General features: G+C 42.4%; 4 protein-coding genes across 4 annotated transcripts; 2 read left to right on the top strand and 2 right to left on the bottom strand.

Moving 5' to 3' along the window:
- Positions 1-1,707: 1,707 nt before the first annotated feature.
- Positions 1,708-5,646, bottom strand: LOC137903801 (probable E3 ubiquitin-protein ligase DTX3). The gene is made up of 4 exons (XM_068747957.1): positions 5,587-5,646; positions 3,381-4,177; positions 2,472-2,689; positions 1,708-2,236 (listed from the first exon to the last, which is right to left on the bottom strand). The coding sequence occupies exons 1-4, from the start codon at positions 5,597-5,599 to the stop codon at positions 2,161-2,163; spliced, it is 1,104 nt and encodes a 367-aa protein (XP_068604058.1). The 5' UTR covers positions 5,600-5,646; the 3' UTR covers positions 1,708-2,160.
- A 3,230-nt stretch (positions 5,647-8,876) lies between these two features.
- Positions 8,877-13,177, top strand: ptges3a (prostaglandin E synthase 3a (cytosolic)). Its single transcript, XM_068744128.1, has 8 exons — positions 8,877-9,025; positions 9,497-9,610; positions 9,830-9,899; positions 9,991-10,089; positions 10,521-10,610; positions 10,695-10,748; positions 10,842-10,875; positions 11,786-13,177. The coding sequence occupies exons 1-8, from the start codon at positions 9,018-9,020 to the stop codon at positions 11,803-11,805; spliced, it is 489 nt and encodes a 162-aa protein (XP_068600229.1). The 5' UTR covers positions 8,877-9,017; the 3' UTR covers positions 11,806-13,177.
- Positions 13,178-15,684: 2,507 nt separating this feature from the next.
- Positions 15,685-16,951, top strand: mipa (major intrinsic protein of lens fiber a). The gene is made up of 4 exons (XM_068753962.1): positions 15,685-16,044; positions 16,315-16,479; positions 16,599-16,679; positions 16,766-16,951. The coding sequence occupies exons 1-4, from the start codon at positions 15,685-15,687 to the stop codon at positions 16,949-16,951; spliced, it is 792 nt and encodes a 263-aa protein (XP_068610063.1).
- A 1,839-nt stretch (positions 16,952-18,790) lies between these two features.
- Positions 18,791-27,235, bottom strand: stat6 (signal transducer and activator of transcription 6, interleukin-4 induced). Its single transcript, XM_068744190.1, has 19 exons — positions 27,102-27,235; positions 26,861-27,005; positions 26,572-26,652; positions 26,055-26,226; positions 25,660-25,760; positions 25,002-25,150; positions 24,564-24,680; positions 24,202-24,369; positions 23,824-23,911; positions 23,609-23,731; positions 23,274-23,366; positions 22,823-23,023; positions 22,643-22,737; positions 22,424-22,557; positions 21,432-21,581; positions 21,278-21,338; positions 21,096-21,173; positions 20,412-20,531; positions 18,791-20,334 (listed from the first exon to the last, which is right to left on the bottom strand). The coding sequence occupies exons 1-19, from the start codon at positions 27,233-27,235 to the stop codon at positions 20,265-20,267; spliced, it is 2,280 nt and encodes a 759-aa protein (XP_068600291.1). The 3' UTR covers positions 18,791-20,264.
- Between the last annotated feature and the right edge of the window lie 238 nt (positions 27,236-27,473).

The raw sequence follows: 27,473 nt of genomic DNA on the forward strand, positions 1-27,473 counted from the left end.
GGTTGGTAATAATAATCCCACCCCTAGCACGACCAGTTCTTGTTTGTAGACCAGCAATGTTTTTGTTCCCTTCTGGCACCAGTTTTTTTTGTTTTTTTTATCTTACAATAAAGAAATACATGAAGTGGTTTTGAACTTGGCATTGGGTACAAACCAGCCTCGGTGGAGAAAAGGCCTTCCGTCATTAAAAACCTCTATTTAGGTGGCTCATTTCCCCTAAAGTCAGTGCATCTAAAAGTAAATGCCCCTATACTAGTTTCCTTTTGGTGTGATAGTCAGTCGTTTATGATGCTCATGGCTTATTTGGGAGCTACATTGAATAATATCCAACACAATCCCAAACATAAGTTTTTATTCAAGTATTAAAATGTAAAGCACATTGTTCTGGATATCAATAAAGTACGAATTAACACAATTAGAAAATCAAAACTGCAACTTTTCCATAACAATCAACTTGTAATTTGAGTCACCTCTCGGACTATACATTATCCTGGCTTCCACTTCATCACGTAATGCATAGAAATGTTTGCGCAGTAGTTCAAGCAAACTACAATCCTGTGTCCCCCCCCAAAAAAATTCAGTTGGTCCCTCAACTAAAATACAAAGAGGATGGAAACAACAATAACGTAAATGGCATGTCTGTTGATGCACGGATGTGACCAGTCATGATAGTAATACCAGAGCCAAGCAGGTTACTGCACTCAGCAAAGCACCAATGATAGCCGAGGGGTTTGCCTGCATTTCAGATGGAGAAAAAGGTTTGTGAAGGAGAAGCTCATTTGATATACGTTAGCGTACAAGTCGTCTTGAGCTGTGCAGCATTTGCTCTTAAAGCCAAATAGCATAGCTACAAATATGCCATTTATTTATGAAATAATACACCTTAACTGCTCATTCATTGGTTACATGCTTGATTTTTTTTTTGCGTAAAAAATGAATATAAGAAAGGCACAACAAAATGAGATCAATGCCCCTCCTAAATCAAATCAACCAGCCCCGCAATATTTTACTTTTTCCACTGTGTACTGTTGATTACATTATATATATATAGTTGGATGAACAGATTAATAACCACATTTTAAATGAATATGTTAGGCTCTCAGTCTGACTGGGACAGAGGCATAGTTATCTAAAAACCATTTGTGCCTTTCATTTGGTTTAAGTGGTCAATATGCCCTTTTAAATTGACATCATAAATCTAGCAAGGAGATGAGAAAAATATCACTAACTAAGGCAGTGGGCCTTATAACAGGTTTCTGAACTTATTAATGTTTAACATTATTTGACATGTGACATCATTTAACATTCTATTCCTTGTATTTCAGTAAAAACAACAAATGGGGGTAAACAAACGCTGCAGGTAAATGAAGAGTTCCAAGCAATTGACATCAACTTGTAGCCACAGAGCTAAGAGCTGATGGCTGCACAAACCTGCTTGCTCTGAGCACTCTTCCACAGAGGAAGCAACAAACATGACCAAAAAAAAAAAGAAACTGCCCTACCAAAGTGCCCGTGAGTGCTTTAGATTGCAAAAACTTTAGGAAAGAGAAATTCTACTGAAGAAGTGCGATTCTGCCACATAGCCCAAGCAATATGCGAACAATTGGTAGCAATAAGAGTCGAGACTAACTCAAAAAAAAACATTTCGGGGGGGGGGGGGGGGGGGGGGGGGGTAAATCAATGAATGTGTGCTTGTGAGAAACAAAAGAAGCCCCAGAGCCCCCAAATAAACAATAATAATCACACAAATGTCTTTATAACAATAAACTCGGATTTCCTAAACCATATATAAAGTACCATGATTTTCAACACTCCACAATGCTGTGAAACAAATGCATCAGAAAACAATTATATTGCCAATAACAAAAGTTTAAAAATAATGTGTGTTACAGGAATGTGCTGCACTCAGCATTTTCTCCACACACGTAGCAATGGATTAATCTGAACTCTAGAGGAAGAATTAACCAACAGAGGAACAACTGGTGGAGCGTCATGGGATCTTCCGCAGCATTAGATTGCCTGGTGCCGAGGGCTTAGTCTTCTCACCGTCCTTAAGGGAGTGGCAGTCTCCGAGCACCGCCTGCAGTCGGGCCAACTTCACTGCAAAGAGACTCACAAAGTTCCATCAATACTCGGACGAGTCTTCCAGTTGCATTGCCGTCAGTCTGCTGTGATGCCTTTCTCTCTGAGCTCCTCTGTCACTCGAACCAGGTAAGTGGGGTCTGGGTAGCCGAAGCTGTCAAGAGAAATGGGAAATAATCGATCACCGTCTGTACGAGCTCCGGCTGCAGAAGGCCCACGTAGTCAAGGACATCAACGGGTAGCGTTTCCTTGCCATGGACTTCAATTACATCTGTCAGTCTTTACGGAGATGTTTTACTCAGGTCCCCCCCCCCCCAAAAAAAAAAGAGTTGTTGAGGATAATAACAAATCAAGGTCATTCAAGTTCAGATAAAAAGGACCAGACGTACCAGCGCGGCCCCCCCCATATTGAGGTCTTATGGTGAATGTCATTCCAGGTGATGACATTTTGCATGCCCGTAGTCATGGAGGTACCGATGGTGAAGATAAGGCGCTGCTCGAAGGCCCGGCGCAGCAGGCCCAGCACACGGTTCCCCTCGGGGCTGTCGGGGAGGTAAGCCACGCGGTCTGTTCCCGGGTACCGAACACCTGGGTTGGGATGTTCCGGCTGTTAGCAACAAAGCAGTTTAAGCAGGATTAGCCGGCAGGCGCGTCAAATGACCTTTAACCAACTGTGTTACAATTTCTCTTCCCCGCAGACAATAAAAGCAAGCTTGAATATTGAAATGTGCTTTTTAATATCTATGCAAGCGTTCCATTTGCCTGGTTATATTCTCATAAATCTTTTAATTTCACAGTACTTCTTAGCAGAACCCGCTCAAGCCTGTAAATGTGGGTCTAATTTTAAAGTCTTCTGCTCGATGAGCAATATAAACAATGTTTATAACAGAAAGCCTGAGTTGCAAAGTGACATTGATTTCAATGTGTGGTGATAATGCACCAGTATGGGATCACGCCAGCACAGGAGCGCAGGCGTACCGTGATATCGACTGTTCCCACAGAGCAAAAAGAAAGAGGCGCCTGATCATTTAATAAGACCTTGCAATTTAATACAATACTATATTTATACATAAGACTAGAAAAACAAGTCTAAATCAATTTGATTTTATGCCACACTTAGACACTCATTCTTAAATGTATTTATTTCCTATTCAATTCTAATATTTGATTAAACCAAATGACCTGCACTATTTCCCCCCCAAAACGACTCCCGGTCATCGCCATGTACGATGACCAGCCGAGTCCAGTAGCTGAGCGGCATTTATGAGGTGCAGCACTTTGCATGTGCGTGAACTCACCGCCTGCAGGCCTGGAGGGAAGCTGTAGATGATGCAGACGCACCCACAGCCTTCATGACCAGAAAGCGCCAAGTCGGGATCTCGCTCTACAATCATGGTGCCGTTGGCGGGCTGGTTCCCCATCAGCTTGCCGTACACGAGTCGACATACGGGACACGCTCTCTTCACTTTAAAGGCTTGATCCAGGCAGAAGCGACAGAAAGAATGGCCACACCTCTCCAAGGTCGTCTTGTCCACAACGTCTCCCATACAAATTGAGCAGGTTTTGTTGTCCTCGCTGTGTGAAGCCAAGCTGGGCTCAACGTCCCTCCTGTGGGTTGCCTCGTGGAGCATGACGCAGGCCTCCTCGTCAGCAGGCTTCCTGAACCTCTGCTGCTGTCTCTGGGAGCGACGGGGCTGAAGAGGGGGGGGCTGGAGCAGGCCCCCCTCAGTGCTTGCTTCCAGGACTCCCGCGCAGGGCAGCAGGGCTCGCTTTCTTCTGGGTCCAACCTCCGGTTTGCTCATTTCTTTCCGGGCACAGCGGCATAAGTCGATGAAGGCTTTCCGTGTCTCGCTGGAGATGGGTCCATCCATCACACCAGCTCCAGAGCTCCTGGAGCCCCCCGCCGGCTGCAGCCGCACGGCACAGCAGCCCCCCCGTTCTCCTCGCCTAATGATGCCGACACTCATCCCCTGCCTCTGCTGGAAGTCAATGAGCCAGGGCCGCCCAGCTGCAGCCAGGTAATCCCACACTGCCTGTGAAACCAGTACCTCATCGCTGCCCTGGCCAGCACGCACACTCATCTCATCAGAAGAAACTGCACAGTGAGGCACAAAAAGTCAGCAGCTCATTAGAGTACGATCAGAGATACTAAAACTAACACAATTTGCAGTCCTGTGAACATATAAATCCGGGGGGGGGGGGGGGGGGTTAAGCATGATAAGGATTAAAGTCCGACGCGTGATTTGACTGAACCCATCAAGATCATCTTGCTCGACAGTAATCAAGATAAATGTGTGTGCAATATTCTTAGGCAGCCAAAAAAGGTCAAACAAAACTCATCATCTACCTAAAACTACAGGATAAAGGCAATGGAATACGGCTCTAGATAATAATATATAACAGTCAATATTTTTTTTGCAGTTGTACCATTAACTCTTATTGTAACTGTTATCATTATCTGGATGAGAATTATCAGACATTGTATAAACATAAGAGCTTGATTCAAAACAGCCCTAAAAATATACCTTTCAGGGGGGCAGAAACGGAGATAGTTTCTCTCCGGAGATCTACCCCCCCCCCCACACACACACACCCCCTTTTGTCCACCTATGTTGTACATATGTGTCTTTTTAATTTACTGTTATTTTGCATCTATGGAGTAATTTATTTGTATTTTATTGTTATTGTTAAATGTCGATGATTTATGTACGAAGGACTTTCAACGGAAACAAGACCACAAGGGCTTTTTTGAAATGCTCCTCTTAGACAGGATGTTTGACTGTACTTGTACTGTAATACATGCTACTGTGTGAGTGTACTTGTACTGTAATACATGCTACTGTGTGACTGTACTTGTACTGTAATACATGCTATTGTTTGAGTGTACTTGTACCGCTCTAACATTCTATCTAATAAATATATTCATCATCATCATATCAGATACCATGCATCTAAACAAAAACCGCACGCAGGTTTTTATCCATAAAAACTCATCTTCATCAGGTCTCCGTTTCGGGCTGAGCCTGACAGTCAGCCTGCCCTGAAACAGCCTCTCCTCTCACCATAGTAGACGACGAGCAGAACGGCTGGAAAATAAACCAGATGGCCCAGAATATTCCCCTTTAATCTCATAAATGTGCACGTAGATAGACACCAGAGGATGAAGCATAATCAATGTATATCACAACTGTCAAAAGCTCTGTGAGGAAATGTCTTCAGCTCAGAGAGCGTTTTTGTCTCTGCTTTGATTTTACTTTAGTTATCTTCAAACGGAGCAGGTTTGGCAATGCACGTGAAAGGAAGCGCACGCACGCACGCACACGCACACACCAACTGCTATGTGTTTTTAACACATTAAATCTACCGTTTCTACACGGAGTAGCACCAAAGCGCGGCGCGTCACCGAATCAGCTCGTCCCGGTGTAAACAAAGGAAGCGGAACACCGGGACACCCACAGCCACGCAGAAACACGCGAAACCGTGTGTTTGTTTTTGGAAGGTTACCTTGTGATCCCATAAATTCCTTCAATTGCAAATGAAGCGCCCTGTTGAACGGAGAGGAAGAGGAAGAGGAAGAGGAAGAACAAAAGCTGAGGAAGAAACGTTGTCACAGCTGCGCGGCGATATTTTCACTGACACAATTCAGACAAAAAAAAAACAATCCTGTGACTTCGAACCGTGACGTTAGCATGCTAGCTCAGGGGTTCGAGTCCCGGTCGGCCGGATGGATCCCTCGCCCTTCGCCGTCGCTCGTCGCCGCCCGCCTGGGAGGTTGCTCGCCGGCTTTACAGAACCCAGCGCTCCATCGGAGGAGGCCTTTAAATCCGGTGAGTCGCTGCCGGTGATCCGCGGATAATGTCTGTAGGAATCAAGACATGACATCCGGAGCCTGTTCACGACCCGATCTCGTTCAGCAGCGCCTCCCTGGCACGGGGGAACCCGTCCGCGTGCTCGTCTCACGCGCACGCCCTTGCACTTAAGGCGTAACGCGGAGTAAGCAGCAGCTGCTCCCTTTATCGGACCACGTCCACATGTCTGCTATCTTTCTCCTCCAGGCAGATTATCTGCTCTTTCCCCTCGTTTCGAGTCTTCTTTGTCGCGTCGGTCCTTCTTCGTTGCCTGAGCAGGAGCGAACATAGATGAATACCGGGGGGGGGGGGGGGGACCTGCCCGAAAATGTGACCAGGAAGTTCGTCACTGAACTGACGCGATTGGCGGACAAATGGTGTGTTCGTGTTGTGCTTTGTTGTGTGTGGGGTTTTTCTTTTCTTTTTTAATCCTGAAAGTGAATCATAGTTTCTGTCGTGACGAACAGCTCAGCGTTCAGTGCGCGCAAAGCGCACGCACACACACACACACACGCACACACACACACACACACACACACACACACACACATTATGTCCTGGGAAAGGCTGTCACGATATTCTGCTTTAACAACAATCTGTCCTGCATTCATAGTTTTCGCCTAATCCTTTTTGTCTCTTTTTTTCTAAATAAAATCGTCAGAAAATGTCCATTGTTTCCGATTATTTGCCCCTTTTTCCAGGAGAAATGGAAGTTTCAAAATCTGGTTAAGTATTTATCAATATTGTATGTTTTAAATGGTTAATAAGAGCAGCGATGGGAATGTTAATGTCGGTAAAAGTCTGGGCCTAACCTTTGGGTATGTTGTTAATTCAGCACACCTGTCATTAGAGATTAGTCAGTGGTTGAAATACAGTAATACTGATACTAGTCTGTATGTCTGTCTGTCTGTCTGTCCGTCCATAATCAGTATCAGTGAATCGTTCACTGAATCTGTTTTCTGAACCTTTTTGGTTACATTTAGAATTTGCTGATGTACCAGCTGGAAACTAGCTGTTAGGGCCCATCGATTTTAGATCACCCTGTTTTAGGGTGCTTTGGTGAGCAACATTGCACAATATGATTTGAATAATTCCCCTAAACACATTTCATGCTGTGATTTTATATATATATATATATATATTATATTCATTTAATTTAATTGAAACCTGGCATTGTGCAAAACATTTTCAACGAAGCTCTGGAGATATCTAATATGCACAAACCTATTTTACATAATTCTCTTTGCTGGACATTCAAATCAGTATATTCACACAAAAAGAACCCCCCCCCCCCCCCCTAAGATGAAGATCAGAACACAGGATGTGAATTGTCATCACCATTTGGAGCCAAATATCAGACGGACCCTGTAAGCTTTGACATTACTATATTTACATCAAACAAGTGTTAAGTCATCCAGCTGTGAGTCAGAGAATGAAGTCAGACACCCACAGCTGCTGCAAAAGTGTCATTATATTGCTGTTCCATGAGTCACTCCATATAGAGTATAGTTGAAAATCATCATGCTGTTGTTGGTTTTAATCACTAAACATGCATCCAAGTTATGACAGAGAGCCTGATAAAAAATAGATTAACATCACATTATTTTTAATTCCCTATTTTAATCGCACTGAAGGCAGAGCGCTCCTGAAGGTAAATACCAGTTTAATGAAAGCTGCTGCTGCTGCTGCTGCTTTCATTGGTTTATAAATAAGTTATAAGGATGACGCTTCCTTATAGTGCTATTCTTCCACTTGCTCTATTAATGGCTGGCAGAACCCATGCTATAGTTCTCCCCTCTGTTCTTTTGTCCCAGTCTACCTCTTGAGGCTCCGCCTAATGTGACAGCAGAAAGAGTTTCCCAAATTTGCTTAATAATTAATCTGTTATTTTCTACATCTTGCACTCTTGGAAAAAAGATGATTGTCAAACACCATTATGCGCATCTGACAGCTACATTCCTATGATGAGCTGAACTTCTGAAGCTACTGATATTACGGCTGAGAGCAATAATTAATTGCTATAATTAATTTTAAGCAGGCGGTTGATTATTGGTTATGGTAAATGTAAGCGTATCAAAATACACCACTCAGAAGCAGAGTAGGGCATGTCATGGCGCCGACAAAGGTTTTTCTCTTTTTGATGATGATTAATATATTCATTAGATAGAATGTTAGAGTACAAGTACAGTCAAACAGTAGCATGTATTACAGTACAAGTACAGTACAGTCAAACACCCTGTCTAAGAGGAGCATTTCAAAAAAGCCCCTGCGGCCTTGTTTCCGTTGAAAGTCCTTCGTACATAAATCATCTTCTTCTCTTTATTTAAATCTCTCAATACTACAAAATGAGAAAGGCAGACCACATCTCTGTAAGTCCATGTTGCACAAAAATTAAAATAACAAATGCATCAATACATTACAATAGGCCAAGTGCAACAAATCAATATAATAACAGGACATTAGCTCATATACATAGATAATTTTCACACAGTAATAATCTAAGATACTTGTACAGGGATATCAATTCATTTTTAAATGGGACAAAATTGGTTTTTACATTAAGGAATCTACATTAAGGAATTGTTTACCGTCAGACAATTATATAACTCATCCCAAAATGTCTTCACATTACTGCATTCATAAAATAAATGTTATTGAGATTCAACATTTATACATTATCTTGAAGTTGGTATCTAATTTTTTTAAAATTCTTTAGATGAGTTTTTGTCATGAAGGGTTTTGAAGTGCAATTCTTTAATTTTGGGTAAGAGGAATTGCCCTAACATGTAACATACTAATTTATGCTTAGGGCAATTCTGCTTGCTTTATTAAATATGGTAAAATCTTGTATACAATATAACACTGGAATGTTCTGTAATTACATTCCAGGTTAAACTAATTTTTTTTAAAGTTGGATTTGTGGTACGTCACGAGAGATCGGGGAAATCTCGCGATGTTAGCGGACAGGCACATTTGCTGAGCAAACATTAGAATTAACTGTTTAGGTTTCAGTAAGCATTTTACGGGAACCTGAGCTAAATAACACTAAATCTTGTTCCAACGAGGGAGTTTGATTGCTTTTAAAAAATGACGAAGTAAGTGCTGGGTGTGCCGGGTAGTCGCTGCGTTCGCCGTCTCGGTAATTTGATGTATTGCTGATCATTCAGCTAACATTAGCTCAATGAGCTAAGCACACGAGTTAGCCACGCATTTTAGGATTAAACCGATACAGCTGTCGATACTATCGTTAAAACCCGCAGAACATCGCAAATACAGTGAACGCTCCTTTTTCCACAGCTGAAAAACACCGAGCTCGTTTTGTACCTATCGGCTCACCTAGCGTGGCAAGGGTAACGTTAGCATTAGCAACTCTGACGTGATAGCTAACGTGAGCTAATACCAGAACTCGAGCCCGTTCCAGTCTAGTTTTTTTACGATCTCGCTGTGTTTCAAATCGTAATAATACCGTTCAAAATGTAAATCAAGTTTCAATAACTACTACATAAGTTTGAATGAATGGAAAAAATGATTTTGGATTGTCATTTATTCCCACTTCACTCCAATAGGCAGCCTGCCGCAGCGAAGTGGTACGACAACTGGGATTCTGTTGTTATAGAGTTCTGCGTGGAGGACAGCAAACACGAGGACGTCATTTTTGACAAAAACAAATTTGAGTTCAGGTAAGTTGCATTAATCGCACACTAAATATCAATAAGTATTGTCTTACTTGGAAAAACTGGGCCAAATCCCATTTTCTAGAATATTTTTTAAGACATGTTTATCCTTAAGATATTTTTTCTTGAAAAGGTAAGATGTATGGTATGTTGTATAAATTATGGCCATAAAGAACTCCTAGGTTTTAAATTAAAACATGAGTTTTTTTTCTTTTCAATTTACAGCTGCGTCAGTGGGAAAGATAATAGTGAACACAGGAATACAGTCGACCTGTTTGGAGAGATCGATTGCAAAGTATGTGCCTCGCATAAACGCACCACGGGAGTTCTGACACACTTGATGTCTTTTGAATGCTTCATCATTTTATACACACCGTTCCATACAGGGATCCACATACAAGCGCACCGACAGGTCTGTGTTGTGTTGTTTACGGAAAGCGGAGGCTGGGAAAGCGTGGCCGAGACTTTCCAAAGACAAGACAAAGGTAACTTGAATTCATCAGAGGATCGCGTGTAATTTCACGTTTAGACTTGAAAGGCCGACGATGCCTGCTACCGCGTTTATTTAATCGCAAAATGCGTAAATACTTTTATATAGGGGTGCACCGATTGCGATTTTTTGGCCGATCACCGGTTTAAAAAAAAAAAAAAAGGATTTAATTTCAGTTGGAGCTTGAGCGGAATCTAAAATAGCACCATCTAGTGCTCCTAATGCCAAATGTAAGAATCCAGACTGTATGCTGGATCTCAGCAGATGTGAAAAGTCCGAACCTTCAGACCTTTCATTTTGAACAGGTGTTTCACCTGAATTGCGCCGCTCTAACCGGAAGAGAGAGACATCGGCTCTGGGTAACTTACTAGAAATGCTCTGCAGCGACCCTAACGGCTTGCGTACAACCTAAATCTGTCTTCTTAGTTCAACTGGCTGACTGTGAATTTCAACAACTGGAAAGACTGGGAAGAGGAGGTGAATGACGATGTGGGAGGTTTCGACAAGTTCTCAGAGGTAAGCGTGTCAAACGTTTAGTGTCTGAGTGTACGTCTACAGATATTCTCAGCTTTGTGTGTTTACTGCTGTGCATTTCCCCAGATGATGAACAACATGGGAGGAGTCGATATGCCTGACTCCGACGATGGAGATGAGGTAAGTTTTATTTTTAATATATATTTTTTTTAAATGAAGTAAATTTAATCATGCAAAGCAGCACATGAAATTATTATTTATGTATTTTTGCAGCAGGAGCAGGAGTCTGTAGACAGTGACAATTGTGGTAAGTACTAGCCGTAAAACAAAAGTGAAAAGCTGTGCGACCAAACCTTCATTATTGGAAAATCTGACTGAATCATAGATGGTAAAGATATTTTAGGAACACCATGTTGTGGTTTTGTGTTCTTGATGGAGATTTAACTGAATTAAATGCAGGCAATTCCAATTGAGATTTTCGTGAAGGGGTCGTTCTTTAATAATGTTTAAAAAAGAACTAATGATGGCCGCACTAACTAGATGGGATGGCAGTAATTTTGGGTATGTGCCTTCAATGTGGAATGAATCACAAGCAGTATCATCAGCAAAGCACCATCACACCTCCATGCTTCACAGAGGGAGCCACACATGCAGGTACCATCCATTCCCCTTCCTCAAATGTGGACCCGTCAGACCAAAGATTTTAACTGATCTAGTGTCTGTTCCATTTGTGTCTTGGCCCAATCAATTCTCTCCTCTCTAATTAATGGTTTCCATCTTGACCATGGGTGTTTCATTCACAGTTTTTCCTGAATAGATGATGAGATCTAGCTGCTATTTGGACCCTGTAAAGCGTTTCTGTAGGGTCCAATCTGTCCTGTTGTTTCTTGTTCACATTAAGAAGGCCTTTGACGATGTACATCTGTCAATTGAAAAGTATTCCAAGTGAATACCTCATGGTATTATAAAGCTGTCATCCAATCAAAACATTTTTCCATTGAACAATCTAAAATACGAAACGCAGTTTTTGTTTTTAATGCATAATATTTAGTTTTGATGTGCTTAGTATTCAAAAATAAACTGAATGACGAGGTGTGCTTCAAACACAAAATGCCAACATATATACTGTTTAATAATAATAGAAATATAATAGCCTTCTGCAAGTATATGAATCTCTGTGCCCACACACACTGGTCTTAATTTTGTCTCTCTTCCAGACATGCCGGGCCTCATTTAGATGATTATGGGTGCCACCTCAGAAGTCAACCTATAAGTTGGTTTTGAAGAGACCAGTTGGCAGCCATGTTGGAGAAGAAACCTGATCCCTTTAGGCAGTTTCCATGTGAGACCCCGAAGAGATTGAAGTGGGGGCGACTGTTGAATACAGAAATGCACAGAGATCCATAGTGACATGCTGTGGTGTGTTTTGCTGTTCTATTCTGCATGGACAATTCTGTTCAAATGAAAATATTGTTGTTCACTAACTTCAGTTCCTGTAATTGGATGTGCTGATGTTTCAAACTTTCTCACTTTTGTTTTTTTTTTTCCAATACAACATGTGGTTAAATAAGAAACATGATTGAAGGAATTTGAAGGTAGAAAAAAATGTGAAATGCCTATTTTCCATGGAAGACATGATTCCCTTTATATTTTGTATTGCCCTTATTCTTTGTTTGAAAAGCGGTAATTCTGTTTCCTAGGAGCCGTGCTGATGTCTCGGCGTGGGATGTGTCCTTTGTGCATATTATCAGTGGCACTTGCGTTTATTATGCTAGTCGAGTGGCAGCCAATGATGATGTCTGCGTCACAGTTCTTCGCCATATGTACACTAGATGGCTGCATATGCGTTATCATTTATTCCAACGTTTCTTGCTTCAAAAGCACGCTACCTTTCCCCAACGTTTATACTGACTAGATGAACTGTTCTCGGATCGAATCCCTCAGTTACCGGGAACTGGTTGCTGATGTCAGAGGTCACCTCATTCTGCTCTGTCTCTGAGTAGCTGAGTATTTCGGCATGCTAACTTCATTTGTCCAGGCAAGCTAACATATTTCGCCAGCTGACTAGTAGCGGTCTGTCTCTTGCAAAGATCTGAGCTTGCAAATTGTGCATGTTTAACTCTTAGGTTCTATACGTTGCACCTGCGAACTTTGCCCGTGTGGTCCTGAGGCTGGTCTGGGCTAAATCACATTTCTACATGTGAAGTGGGTGGTTAGTCCTCAAGATCAGCTTTCATGGCAATGCAGGAGCGTCTATATCCCATAGTGAACGCTAATAATTAGAACTTGGTTAAGGAACTTGGCCACCTCCCTCACTACTGACCCATTAGAAGAGGTTCATTTGTTTTAAATGTGTGACACCGTGTTGGTCGTATATAAGGGGTAGGATCTTGGCGCAGAGTTCAAGCAGCCACTCAGATTTGGTGTAATGTGCCTCTGAAAATATGTACAATGATGATCCCATCTAAAGACCGCTCACTCATTCCTCTGAGATCCAGAACTATGAAAGTAAATGCTGCTTGAATTGGGTTTTCCAAGTCGCGCCCACATGTGCTAATCATTTTTTTTTATTTCAGCATTTTAAATAAACAGGATGTTCTTGTGCAGTGTCCAGCTTGTTGTTCATTTTTGGGAGGAACTCAGATTCCCTGACTTGACAGTGTACAATACGTTGCACTTATCAAATACAAGCATTACTTTTTTTCCCCAGAAAAATCAATTGTAGCCTATCAAAGGTTTCACGACTTATTAAATGTGTGCAGTTTATTGATGTTTTTGTCTTTCAGGCCAACACAAGATCGAGTGTTAAAGCTTCACTTTTAAAACTTTCGGAACTCATGCAGTCGTGTAAAGTTATCAGAAGTTTAGTTTTTGACAATGTGAGGTTTCTCCCAACCAACATAGTCACATCTTGTGGCATTACAATTCCTTTCTACCCTCCCCCCCCCTGTCAGTTTTCTTACAGAGCTGATTGGGATTTTCCCTAAAAAAAAAAAAACCCACACACATTGCCCGACTCCATCTGCTGAAGCTAATCTTCACACTGGTTGAACTTTAATTCTTCACAGCTGACAAGAGTGCAGAACAAATATTCTGTTTTACGTATCCACAAAACCTATAAAATTATGACATAACACTTTTAAGTCGCTGTGCTGTGCTAATGTTTCGCTGAACACTTCGCAGGCTTTCCACTTTTGTACCTGGTGCACAATGGGAAGCGGAGATCGTTGTGTTGTTTCTGGTGTAAGTGACATGTGATTTACTGCTTTGCATTCTTACAATCAACGAGGTATTAAGTAAGGCCTATAGATTGTTCAGTAACATAACAGGACAATCTGTCACGTACATGGTTCATTTAAAATCAATCATACGTTGCTATATGCCGACCTCTGAGAATGTTCAAGCCTGTCGTAGCTTTATCGCATGCCCTGCGGTACATGATGTCACTACTGTGGTGAGTGCAGGCCAGAGGTTTAGTGAGATGTGCAGATGTTTTTAATACGTCAGCAGTCTGGATCAAGGGAACAGGAAAACACCATGCAAGCACACTCCCTACCAAAACTAAGTGGTGGGCTTAAACCCACAAAAGGTGGCTTATCATTGATGCAGATGTCATGAGAGGGACATAATACATTACCATAGAGGCAAAACGATCCTGTCAGAATCATGGTTAAGAGCAGTTCTAATCTGCAGAATGTATTCCTGTTCCTCTTGTTTCAAATGTACGGTGAAAACCCATCGAGACCAGGTCAGGTTCCAAAGTGACACATAAAAATGTCTGCTGATAATAGGTTTACAGTCTTCTGATATCATTCAAGAATTCTGCCCTCTGGATTACAACAGCAGAGTCCAAACTGCTGCCAGTCTATATATATACTACATACTGTATGCAACAACTCTGGCCCGATGGAAGGAAGCCCCGACTCAACAGTGACGGCAAGACAAAGAGATCATAGAAACCAGCGGACGCTGTTAATGCAAGCATGTTGTTTCCATGCATGAAAGCAGAAAAGAAAAGCGCTGATGTCGGCAGCATCCTTTCAGAGGGCTTGCAGCCATCTCCCTCCGACTGGCCTGATCAGCAGAATGCTGTGGTGCAGAAGCTCAATGGCAGGCCTGCTCTCCCCTCCTGCTATCCACCCACGGATTTCCCATCGCTTTATCTAACCTCAGCCGCCAAACCCGCTCGCACAAACACGCAAAATGTAAAACTGCATGATCAGTTCTATTTCAAGCCCACAGCACAAGGGGGGGGGGGAATTAGGCACCTGCTTCTACACCGGTGATCACAGCTCTCATTGAAGCGACTGGAAACTGTTAATTATGCATTAGAGAAGACAACGAAACAAACTATGAGTTCTGAGTGGAAGAAACACAAATATTGAAAACCTTCCAATTCACTTTGTTTTTTCCATCGCTGCAGTTTCTCGCAGGTACTTTTCCAGTTTGCTATAATTAATACCTACATTTGTTTACACTACATTTTATTCCAACCTGTTGATTGCTATTTCCCCGGCAGCAAATCTTCACATACTCCACTCCTTGTCACTCTTCAGCACTCTTTGAACTGATTAACAATAAATTGAATTTCTGTGCAGAATCAAGTTTCAACCCATTACTTCATATGAAGCTTCAAATCTGCGATGGGAGCTGGCAGGAGAAGGGTTAAATAATCCTGTTTTGATTGGTGGCATCGTACGCCGCCCCCCCTCCCCTGGCCCCCGTTCGGCTGCTGCGGCCCTGGGGTGTTATAAAAGCCCCTCTGAGTTCCTGCCCTGGTAAAGAGGCTGAATGTCTGAAGGGCCATGCTTGAAGTTTGTCCATCCATGTCCTTCTGTTAACAACCAGAGGGGCTGACATCGATGCACGGAGACTGGCAGGCTGCTCCACTGAGGAGCCCTCTATGACAGCCTGTTCGCGGTGGCTGGAGATAAGTGTAGAGCGGCTTGTGTGCTGTTGGATTTAGGTTTAGAGTGTCTGCTCGAGGGCAACTTTTCTCATCTGCTCTGTTGTTGATCTCCTTTTAGTTTATTAGTTGCTGTTTTCAGTTGGTATTTCATTCCCCCCCCCCCCCCCCCCCCATCGCTTCGAGGTTGCTTTGTGAGATTTGGCCACCATGTGGGAGTTCAGGTCCATGTCTTTCTGGCGGGCGGTGTTCGCAGAGTTCTACGGCACCATGTTCTTTGTATTCTTTGGGTTGGGGGCAGCCCTCCGTTGGACCACCGGGCCCCATAATGTCCTTCATGTGGCCTTTTGCTTTGGGCTGGCGGCTGCCACCCTCATCCAGTCCATCGGCCACATCAGCGGAGGACACATCAACCCAGCTGTTACCTTCGCCTACCTGATCGGCTCCCAAATGTCCCTGTTTCGGGCTTTCTTCTACATCGTGGCCCAGTGTCTCGGCGCCCTGGCTGGTGCTGCCGTGCTCTACGGGGTCACGCCTGCCAACGTGAGAGGAAACCTCGCCCTCAACACGGTAAGATCGCACACTGATATGCATCTATTACGACTAAGCCTGACTCCGATACGACTATTCTTGCTAGATAAACTGCAAGTGTGTACATTAAAGAGAACTGGCAATCCTGTTTTGAAAATCAAATATTTATTAAAGGGCAGTCAGATCCAAAAATGGAAGATTATTTAAAGAAAATGGGAAACAAAATCACATACAGTATATTGTAAATACTCTGCATCTGTTTATTTATGAGGCGTCATCACTCTTGGTTGCCTCCTACTGCACTCTCAGGTCCAGCCTGGCATCAGTCTGGGCATGGCCACCACCATGGAGGTCTTCCTCACCCTGCAGCTTGTTATCTGCGTCTTTGCTGTGACTGACGAGAGACGCAATGGACGCCTGGGCTCTGCCGCCTTGGCCATTGGCTTTTCTGTGCTCATGGGGCATCTTCTCGGGGTATGGAGATCTAGACATTTGATCGTGTTTCTTTCTTTGTTCAGATCTGGCAATTACATCATTGACAAATCTACATTTTGTCAGCGTTAACCCTGAAGTACGCTCTGTCTTTGACTCAGATGTATTACACCGGAGCAGGAATGAACCCAGCAAGGTCATTCGCTCCTGCCGTCTTCGTCAGGAATTTCGTCAACCACTGGGTGAGATGATCCCACGCACTGATAGTTCCCCCTACAAACGTGAACTATGTAAATCGCTAACAAACACAATCTACTCGTGTTTTCAGGTGTACTGGGTGGGTCCCATGATTGGAGGTGCCATTGGTGCTCTGCTCTATGACTTCATGCTGTTCCCTCGCGTGCGAGGCCTCTCTGAGAGGCTTGCCACACTGAAGGGCATCCGGCCCCCAGAGGCTGAGGGCCAGCAGGAGGCCCGGGGAGAGCCCATCGAGCTCAAGACGCAGGCGCTATAAGCTTGGAGAGGAAGATTGGCTTTCTGACCCCCCCTCCCCGCTCCCCCATCCCTCATCCCTCATCCCTTAAGTCTGCACCCTCAGTTCATGGTCCATCCTCATCCGTGGCTACAACCAAACCTCCTCCCTTCCCAACAGACATCCCAAACTTCTTAGTCGTCACTGTTCAGCATACAGAACTGGACCTACTGCATTGCAGTGAAAGGGCATCCGCAGCCTCGACCTTTCACCTCCACCAAAACTTACACCTCTTCCTCTCCCTTAGACTGCATGACAAAAATGGAGGGTTAGAAGAGGACTTACGACTTAAAGCAAACGCCCTGCGGTATGGAGAATCAGTCCTGCTTGGCTGACCAGGTGGCTAAAATCTCTCAGGACAGGGGCCTCTCTCTCTCTTTCTGTCACTTTGTTGCCACTATTTTGTAGTCTGCTAAGAGTGAAGCTACAGTAGAGCAGTGGACATCTGCATGCTTTTCCACTTTGATCCAGTGTGATCTTTGCCTTTGTTTTGTTCTGTTTAATGAACTTTTGGCTAAATTACATGTATGTATTGCACATTAGCAGTTTTGATTTGGCTCTGTGAGAGTGAACGCACATGCATGCCTCTTTGCATGAATGTGCATGTTTTAACAGATCATTTAATTGCCACAATCATTTCTTTGTAACATGAATCTTTTTCTATCATAGAAGTGTATTTAAGGAAAGATGCGGTAATTTGCACACCATCGTTGATATCGTAAAACTCAGCAGATCCCATGTTCAGAGAGATCCCCATTTCAGATTTTAAAAAAATGTATGCCTTTTAGTCAAAGCTCAATTAGTTTAATTTGGAGTCTACCTCTCATCTAGTGAAGTACACACCCCTACACACATTTATGTATTTTGAAATGAACACAGAACATAAAACTATCTGGTCATTTCTGAGCTCAGTCTTCCTCAAAGTTACAATAATACATTTTTAAAGGCAAAATAACTTCCTCCAAATCCCCTCCTGTTGCGTCAAGTTGCAGGTTAATGTCGCATTCATTCACCTCACGCAGTATTTCAGATAGATTACATTTGAAACGACTTTCTGACATGAGATTTGCTTGAACGGCAGTGCTTATCGCAGATTAAAGTACAGGTATGTGACCTTTGGTTCGCTTCTACTTTTGCGTGTCTACCATGGAAAAACCAAACAATGTCCCCGACGATCTGACACGGGGAACAGTCGTTTCCTAATTGAGCTGTGTTTGACTCGACTGACGAGTGCACGAAACGAGTGCATGAGGTGTAGTGGGTTGTTGCTGGTGTTTGGCAATCACCGGATGCTTTCTCTGTTCTGCGCTAACCTTGTTGGATCTTTGGGACTGAGATCATTTCATTGGACAAGAATCTGCCTGTTTCCTGTAGGCTCAGAGAAGGTCACTGGAAGGCAACGGAAAGCTTCCGTGCGGTTGTACAGGGTGATAATTGTACACCTACAAAAGAGAGAGTGAACTTCAGTGATGTCGGCGCTCAACGTTGACCTGCAGTCCCCTCGCTCATCCATCCCTCCTTCATTCACCCTACCTCCTCCCTGTGTTTGGATGGCAGCCATCTGTTGTAACATGTAATGCTGCTGGGATGGAGGGAAGGGGACATTTCAACAGGTTATTGAACCAGGCCTGCAAACTGATTGCTTTTGCCTTCTCTACATTTTTATTTTTTGGGTGTGATTTCCCTGACAGTGGTTGAGTAGAATTTACATTTTAGTGACATGTTAAAAATAGCAGATGTGTTCTAACGGAAAAAAATAACTTTTTGATGTACAGTGTAAAGTTTTCTTCTTTTTTTTTAACATTTCATCTTTATTGATAGGAAATGCAATATGCTAGTTATGCAATGTGTCCTCTTTGGCTGATGGACAATGGAAGGACAATGGACTGCCTTTTTAGTTCCAGATATACATTTCCAATCTCAATGCCACTGATTTATTGCTTTTTTTATGTCAAAAAAATCTGAAAAACCGTTTTTTGTCTTTTTTCTTTTGTAATATTTGCAGACAATCTAGGGCTTATCATGTGGTTCCGTGCATTTGCATGTTCCACAAAAGGATTTCTGATATTTAAAAAAAGGGGAAGGGGGTTACTGAAGGTTATGATTCAGCCATGCAACTGTTTGGATATATTCTACATGCAGTGAAACAACCACCTTTGATATCCCTCACACTTCATTTCTTGTAAATAAATTCCCTTTAAAAAAAGACTTCTCCAAAAATGCATCCACAGAGATATAAGATATCATCATCTGACAAACATAAATGGAAGGATGTTCATCGCTGCATTGTTACATGCACAATGTTGACAGTGCTGTGAAGTTTCTTACAAAATCAAAGCATAATTTATATGGAAATTGTGTTTTTAATATACATTCAGAGAGAAAAAGCAGCTAAAATCAGACTGAAATTAAAATTAAAGCATTTTTACCTGGCTCATTATGCAAGTTCCAAACAGCGTACGTTAATTTAGTGGAATTTAATTTCAGAGTTCCCATCTAAGAATCAAGGAACAAATCTATTTGATATCATTTACATTCACCATATATGATTAGTTTTAGACCTGGTATCTTTTGAAAACTGATCTAAACCATGCGAAGTTCATGCTAACTTAAAAACTCCAGGAATCACTGGTTGACAATCAGAAACGTACACAGAAAACGCTTACATATAATAGAAAATACATACAAATGGCTGTTCACAAGAGGATATAAGAAGATGAATGAATGAATATCACCACTACTGTCACAATTGATGGGAAAACATTTTGTTCCTTTCTCATTCCTACTCCTCACCGTGCCACGGAACAGGTTGGGCTTTGTATGAAGTATTTTATGAGGCATTTTCCATGGATAATGTGTTATTGTGAGATTGACTCTATAACATAGTATAACTGTGGCTTACTTTACCTTATATATATATAAAATACTTGCAAGAAACAGAGGACACAATCACAACATTTGTAACATTGGCCAACTGCATAGTCGACTGCTTATCCTCTTGCATGCGTGTAAACATGGCATAAACATTCAAGGACGGCGGCGAGGCAGCAATGACAGCACTCGACAATCTGGTTTGTTCTCGGTTTTATCTTGTCTTCTGTGATTTCCTTCTTTCATGCAGGTCTGCAAACTCTCAGTCCCGCAGAAATCCAAATAGTTTTCCAAAATGCTTTAGTCAAAAGTAGACGAGGCTACTGGTGGACAGTAACAGTGACAGAAGGAAGCCTGCCAGTTTGGCTGCAGTCTCAAACTGATGAGTTCTTTTCATCATTGCCGTAAAACACTGATGGGAAGTCTAATCTTCAGGACTCAGTGTCTGGAGAAGAGTCTCAAAATCGTCGAGATCCATGTTCGTACCTGTAGGACTGACACACACACACATCGTTATATCAACATGGTGTAAAAGTGTTTCCGCAACAATGAAACTTGATGCTATACCTACCTTTGTTCACTGAACACATCAGGTGAGATTGGATTGAACTCCACAGTGGAAGCTGATGCAGTGTCCATTATGTCTTGAGCAATAGACTCTTGTGGGCTGAATGGTTGCTGGAACTGATGCCTGAAAACAAAGGTACAGGAACCTGAGACTCATTAAAGACCAGTAACAATGTGAGATATAACCATCACCTTGACCAATGGAACTAATATTTATTATTTACTTTCAAATAAAAAATAGTATTTCATTATAAGAAATAAGAAATCCAAGGCCTCATTATTTACTTCTGAGAATGCTTGAACTTCTGGAACAACCATGCACCACATGTCAAATGTGTTTGTGTACTAACAGAATTTCACACAAACTACTTTCCAGATTTATGTTTAACATAAATCTTTAATTTATCTTTATCTTTAATTGCATAGTGGGTGTTAAGTGCACGAGGTGGAACAATAACGGAACATGGAATTTCTGGATAATGGAATTCAGCAAAGAACTGGATAAAGCGGTGTGCTTTTTTCCACTTTAACAGACTCTGTTAAAGGCAAATGTATCTTGGATTTCAGGTTAGGGATTAGTTGTTGACATCAGAGAGGGTAAATATTACTAGCGGTAGCACGTGGACAGGAAGGGAGTTGGATGCTATGGAAATAACATGAATGAGAAATGTGTAGAAGTGACACTTACATATGGAAACCAGTATTGTGTGGGCTTCCAGTGAGAGGCGCCACAGTAGAAGCCGAGTGTGCGACAGAACCAGCTTCCCTGCACACACACAAACATGAAATATTCCTAGCATTGTTCCATTCTTCGCAAAATGACTTGAAATGCATCATGTGATGAGGATTATTTCAAAAACAGCTCCTCACGTGCCGACTTTTGTGTGCAGAGACACAGGAATATAGCCCTCGGCAGATGATGGTTGAGGCTCTGTTACAATCAGGGGCAGAAAAAAAACAAGACCTTCACTGTCATGTTCTCCACTTGAGAACACAAAGCTGACTTTTGTAATAAACCCATTACCTGAGAAGAATTTTTTGAAAACTTCATGCTTCGGGAATTCAGGATAAAGGTGTGTGATGTCAGCGATGTCCATGATGCGGTCAGCAAGGCTACGGATCTCAAGATCTTTCTTGGTGAAGGGCTGGATGTTCTGTATTTTCTGTCCACCATCTAGGAGAATAAATGCTCATGAGTGTTTATGTGTGTGAGAGCGAAAGACGCAGGAAGCAAGATCACACCGCTGCTGGTAAAATGTTACGCTTTTAAAGTATGACACTGATTCTTCGTACTACACACGCTGCACAACAGCTGGTTCTCAATTAACAACGTACTCAGAGTTACGACGGGCTTTTACAAATTTAACAGTACGTCTTTAGCGACGAGGAATCGCTGTTACGCCGAGCAGAATGCAAGGGCTGCAGAGTCGTGACTGAGTACGTACGTGTACACAGTAGAAATGGCTACACGTATGCAAATACAAACATTTGTTTAACCATACAAGAAGTCGGCCAAATTGTCAATAAAAAAAAAAAAATTCTTGTCACGAAATCATTTAGGATCGACGTTAAGTGAGGACCAGCCGTATTTTATTTTTTCAATTAGATTATAATTGTTTTGCCATTACAGTATTTATATTCTATTCTGTGCTTACTTTTATTTTATACACATAAAAATATACATTTTATTGCATTTTGCTTACTGACTGTAATTATTTCAATTCTTTTCCTGCTGAAACACAGAAATAACCCCTGCAGAAGATAATTCAAGGATTACCTAGTAAGAGCCTTTAATTTATTCTGTTCATTAAAAAATACAAATATTCTGTTCTGTTAAAAGTATTTCAGGTGCAATGAAAAACAGCATATAAAAAAGACACCTTAAAAATATGGTGATTTCTTGGCCTCCAGCACAGCACAACATCGATTATTTGTGGGTGGAAAGAAAAACGAATTGCTCCACAATAACCATTCAGCAGCTCCAGAGACACAACCTTAAGACTATGAACCACTCACTGTCAGTTGCAGACACGTACGCAATGGTGATGCCTCCAATTTCAGAGTCGCTAAAGCGTAGCAAGAATGTCCCATTGGGTCTGTCTTTGAGAATCAGGTGCAAATGCTGCTTCCCAATAAAACCAAATATCAACCTAGAGGAGTAGCAGATTGTACACCCTTATCAGAAGAATACACTGCAGAATATTTACTCATACAGCCGAAAGGGCGTCTCCTTACCCTTCACTCCAATAGGTCTTCAGGTGTTTCTTGGTCAGCTCAATCACTCCTTCAAACCACTGCCAAAAAGTGAATGACCGACCAGGAAGAACCTCCTTTAAGAATAAACAGCAATGAAAGATTCAGCGAGTGTATCAGCCTGTCTTCGTCAGTGCAAGGACGTACACATTTTGTTTGTACCTTGTTGAACTGGACCCAGGAAACCATCATGTTACTGCTTGCAGCAAAGTCGGGCTTGCCAAAGATCTTCTGGGCCAAGAAATGTTGATTATATTCATCCAGATTATGTTTGGTATGAACCTCAGAGGTGAATTTGCTGTTGAGAGTGTTGTACATCAGCCTCCAGGGTACACGCTCCGGCACAATGAATGGCACCCTGTCCTGGTGACGACGCAACAGAAGCTGGTCAGACAGAGTGACGTCAGCAAAATGTAATAGATCAGAGGAGAAATGGGAAAAAATGTTCTGAAGGATATTGTGTTTGTTTATTTTGTTTCAGTGATCGTGGTTGGATTTCCTTACTTGAGACCGGATTCCCAAACTGCATCACCGATAACAGGGAAAACTGAATGCAAGTGAACCAAAAGCAGAAAAAAAGAGGAGTAAAAGAAGAGAATAATGTGATACTTACTGCTTCAGAAAAGGCACAGTCCCATATAATTGTTGCCAGAGCATTGTTGTCTTGACTACCGTGCACAATGACGACCAATGGCAGCGAGATCATCTACATCAATGACATAAATTATTGATAGCCCTGATTATTTTCATTATAACTTAAAAATAAATTCAAAATAAAACACGAGGTGCATTCTAACAAACGTCACAGACATTTGAACAAGACTGTAGCTCACAGCGCGATAGAGGAAAAAACATCTTAATCTTCAGGGTGAGGCGGAATGCTTCATTACATGGAAGGATGTGATGACCAGTTTAAAGAGCAGACAGAACAATAGAGTAGCGTCCGACCTGAACACGGTAGGGAGTGTCACAGCCGGTGATGGTGATTTCGGTTGAAAACAGCAGGGCAAATTTTTCCTCCGTTACAGACTCTGAACCCTTCCTGTCTGCTCTCTTGATCTTCTTGATTGACTGTTAAGCCAAAAGAGGAGTTCAATAAGAATTTGTGCACAAGAATAAATGATAGACAAATCTGGTGCAGAGAAATCAAAAGCGCTACTGACCATATTCCTGAAAGTGGCGCACGTACTCTTACTGGACGTGTTGTGCTCCAGAATGGCTGTGTTGTTGATCACTTCCCCGACATTATCACTGCAGGGAAATGAGCCCAGACGTTCAGCATCAGTTTTTTTGTAAATACAGGTATATCTACAATAAATAAATAAAATAATTTCATGGTAATTCATCAAAATGTTTATGCTGTTTGTGGCATTTTTTTTATCCGCTCCAAAATGTAACGAGCTCGTCCTGATTATATCGCTATCCCTTCCCGTATATTTAATTTAAATAAATCAAATATTGTTGCTCCAGATTTGCACAAATACTATCAATGACCAAATTAAATGTGATCCATATTGTGCTGTATCTACAGTATGACTCACCTGGGTAAACTGCCGAGGTTCCTGGCCTGGAGTTCATTAATGATTTGCGCCTTCAGCACCACAGGCTTCCCGGGAGCTACTTTCTCCCCCAGCAGATATCGCACAGTGGTGGAGAACTTTGACTGGGTCTTAATGACTTGAGGGGGCTGCTTGTCAACTACAATTGAGCTAAAGGAAACAACAAATTAATAAGTGAGGAAACCTGATTTCTACTCTTAAAGATGCATGAAATTAAGTAATTATGCTGCTCTACATGAGCCAATTCAAAAGGAACGTTTTGAGTGAATTGAATTTGCTTTACTCTGAACTCTATAACATAAATAGAATAGAAAATCAATAAAAAGAAAACAGTGTCTCTCTACCTTTTAATTAGAACCTGCAGAAGTTGCTCCAGGCTTTCCTGGAGCTTTGGGATCGGGTCACCGATTAGCATCAATTCCTGTCTCAACCTCCCGTTGACACCAAGCAGCTGCTCACACCTAACAGAAATATATAAACAGAGATAATGTGAGCATGAAAGTTAAAGTAAAACGACCTGAAATCAGGAAAACTCTCCCTCCAACCTCACTGCAAAGACCCAGGCGGCAGAAATAAATAAGGAAATCATGGCTGATGGAATCTTTGCAAATGATTTAGAGAAGCTTGTGGAAGTCTCCTCGTGAGCTGTAGTGGTGAAACAGTTACTTAACTCATTTGGACATTTGGATAATCATACAACGATGTAAAACCCAATAATAGAATAAATTAGGACAGAATAGCATCTGACCAAAAGGGACCAGGTGGGATGAGATGAATCTCACCAAGTCTGCAGAGGGTTAAGGTTGTCGTCAAAGGGATGTCCGATGGTGGCGCTGTGCTGTTCCCGCCTCCAAGCCTTAAGCCTGCTGATCAGCTGAGTCTGACACCGGTCCAGACAGTGCACGCTCTCCTTCAGCAGCTGGAAGCGCTTCTGTAACAGCCAAAATCCAGACAAAAAGCACAGATCATTGGGGACAGGGGGGGGGGGGGGGGTTGTTAGGTTCACAAAAATAACCTTCCAATTAAAATGGTTCCAGAGTTTTAGAGAACACACCAGATGGATGTTTGAGCCAAGAAACGCCACATAACAAAGAATATAATGACAGCGACAGCTATAAATAAATAATAACACGTCACCGGTACAGGCTGGATTTTTGCCATTAGCATTATTATTATGTGTGCACAACATAAAATAAAAAATGAAAATATTTGGTCTCTAATGATATTAGATATGTCAGTGAATAATTGTTGTACTGAGGAATATACAGATACTTTTAGTTTTCCACTGAACTATTGTATTTCCTATTATTGGACTAAACGGCTCGCATAAGCTAACTACGTTGAACAATATTATATTCTGTTTACAACGTTTTAGTACCAACATTATTCTATAATGTCATTATTAGTACTGATTCCCCTTGAGGGGGCCGAACAGCTCACCGTCGACATTACTTTCAGGTTGTACTCCAGCTGCTGGATGTGGCTCTGCAGTTTGTTGACATCTGGCTTTGTGGGATCCAGTCCATTCTGTTGGATTTGACCTGCAGACGTTGCAAAGACACATTTTCTAAGATCAACGTTTTTTTTTTTTTTTAATTAGAGATCATTCTTTATTCACACGGAATGCAGTGGGTAACGCTGTTGCCTCACAGAAAGAAGGTCCTGGAATAAAATCCGCCTGCATCTTTGCTGTGAGGCTCTAGTATGTGTGATGTGTAGGTGATATACAGGTGAGTGTGATTGGCTGTTTGTCTTTCATGTGACCCTGCCTTAAAGTGGTGACTTGTACAGAGTGTACCGGGTCCGCTTGGACAAGCTGTGTGTGAGTGTCTGACCTTGGAAACCTTCGTAGTTCTGCCTCTCCCAGTTGAGCTCTTCTTGCAGCTGGTGCACCTTTTGTCTGGTGTGCTGCACATCCAGCACCTTAAGAACCAGGTGATCTGTATCCTGCATGTTGGAGCACGACGATTCGCTCCCTGGGTACTGTTGGTACTGTGAAGGCTGAGACTAGACATGAAAAAATACCACATATAAGACTTTTTATAGATTACTTGTCATCACTGTTAGAAGTAAATTGACTGTGGAGATATGTCCACCAGCTCTCTCGCTTTTCCCAGCCATCGTCCCAACATTCAAAGCCCCTACTCTCAATCCTAAACTCTTCCATTCCTTCTTCTCTCTCTGTTGATGCACCCGTCTTCCTCCTCTTCTTCGTATCTGTCTTCGATCCAAATTCATCCCATTTCCAGCAGCGTCCTGTGGGTTAACATCGCTGCTGGCGGTCGTTGTTAACCCGGGCCTCGACCGATCCGTTTATTCACAGACATAATTTGTAATCAACAACAATTGTACCGTGTTGAGTAGGACCCGCTCCTTCCTGAGGATGTCCCTGACCATCACTCCAAACCTCAGAGGCTCCTGCTGAAACACTATCTGAAAAGCAAACACGAGTCATAAAGTCTCAAAACCAGCCTGTAATTCCACAACAAGCCACTAATATGTGATGAATTACAGTGAACCTCGGTTGTCGAATTTTCGAAATTCGAACACACGAGAGGAGCCGAGGAGAACCGGAGACTGAAGCCTCTCAGGAGGAACTTAAACGCTGCTCTGGGAGCTAGCGAGCGATACAGTCCCCTACCATGTTCTTGCTGATCTGCATCAGCTTCATCTTGTCCACCACGTTGGTATTCTGCTGAGAAACTGATTGCAGCATGGCAATCATCTGGTTCAATAGCCCCTGAGCCTGGCTCTCCTGCTCCACCTTTTCAATGGCAAAGTCTTCCCTGTAGGGACAATGATATGAAAACACGTGAGCAGATGCATGTACAAAATGTGTATCTAAATGTGTGTCCTGGTGAGTGTGTGTGTGTGTGTCGTACCATCTCTGACCCTCAATCCATTCAGCTAGAAAGTGCCTGACTTCGATGGGGAAGGCAGCTGGAGGATAGAGGTTGTTGATAGTCTCGTCAGGCAGACATGGAATCAACTGGGACATGTGGATCCACTGGGCCATGGCGGAGCACGGCTACAGAATACAGAGGGAGAGAACATGAATGTGCACGGACATACGTTACTATTCACCGCTACTGCATCTTTAGTTTACAGGATCTCTGCGTGAGAGAAAAGACGTGTGAATCTTTATTTCATCAGTCTCAGCAAATAGCATGACCAGAGGTTAGAGGTGGGCGTACACCCCGACCGCGTCGCCATCCCATTGCAGGGCCACACAGCGACAGACTCGTGCACACACT

The sequence above is a fragment of the Brachionichthys hirsutus genome, chromosome 2 (genome assembly GCF_040956055.1).
Source record: "Brachionichthys hirsutus isolate HB-005 chromosome 2, CSIRO-AGI_Bhir_v1, whole genome shotgun sequence".
Classification (NCBI taxonomy): domain Eukaryota; kingdom Metazoa; phylum Chordata; class Actinopteri; order Lophiiformes; family Brachionichthyidae; genus Brachionichthys; species Brachionichthys hirsutus.

Bases quoted from the DNA above. Each gene is read 5' to 3' on its own strand.
- mipa (XM_068753962.1), top strand. From the start codon at position 15,685: ATGTGGGAGTTCAGGTCCATGTCTTTCTGGCGGGCGGTGTTCGCAGAG. The intron at 16,045-16,314 runs GTAAGATCGCAC...CTGCACTCTCAG, and splicing joins GAAACCTCGCCCTCAACACG to GTCCAGCCTGGCATCAGTCT. The intron at 16,680-16,765 runs GTGAGATGATCC...TCGTGTTTTCAG, and splicing joins GGAATTTCGTCAACCACTGG to GTGTACTGGGTGGGTCCCAT.
- stat6 (XM_068744190.1), bottom strand. From the start codon at position 27,235: ATGGCCCAGTGGATCCACATGTCCCAGTTGATTCCATGTCTGCCTGAC. The intron at 25,151-25,659 runs GTGAGCTGTTCG...TGGCTGTTACAG, and splicing joins ACCTGAAAGTAATGTCGACG to AAGCGCTTCCAGCTGCTGAA. The intron at 22,558-22,642 runs GTAAGGAGACGC...CTACTCCTCTAG, and splicing joins AAGACCTATTGGAGTGAAGG to GTTGATATTTGGTTTTATTG.
- LOC137903801 (XM_068747957.1), bottom strand. The intron at 2,690-3,380 runs GTGAGTTCACGC...TGTTGCTAACAG, and splicing joins TCCCTCCAGGCCTGCAGGCG to CCGGAACATCCCAACCCAGG. The intron at 2,237-2,471 runs GTACGTCTGGTC...TTCTCTTGACAG, and splicing joins ATATGGGGGGGGCCGCGCTG to CTTCGGCTACCCAGACCCCA.
- ptges3a (XM_068744128.1), top strand. The intron at 10,090-10,520 runs GTAACTTGAATT...CTGTCTTCTTAG, and splicing joins TTTCCAAAGACAAGACAAAG to TTCAACTGGCTGACTGTGAA. The intron at 10,876-11,785 runs GTAAGTACTAGC...TCTCTCTTCCAG, and splicing joins TGTAGACAGTGACAATTGTG to ACATGCCGGGCCTCATTTAG.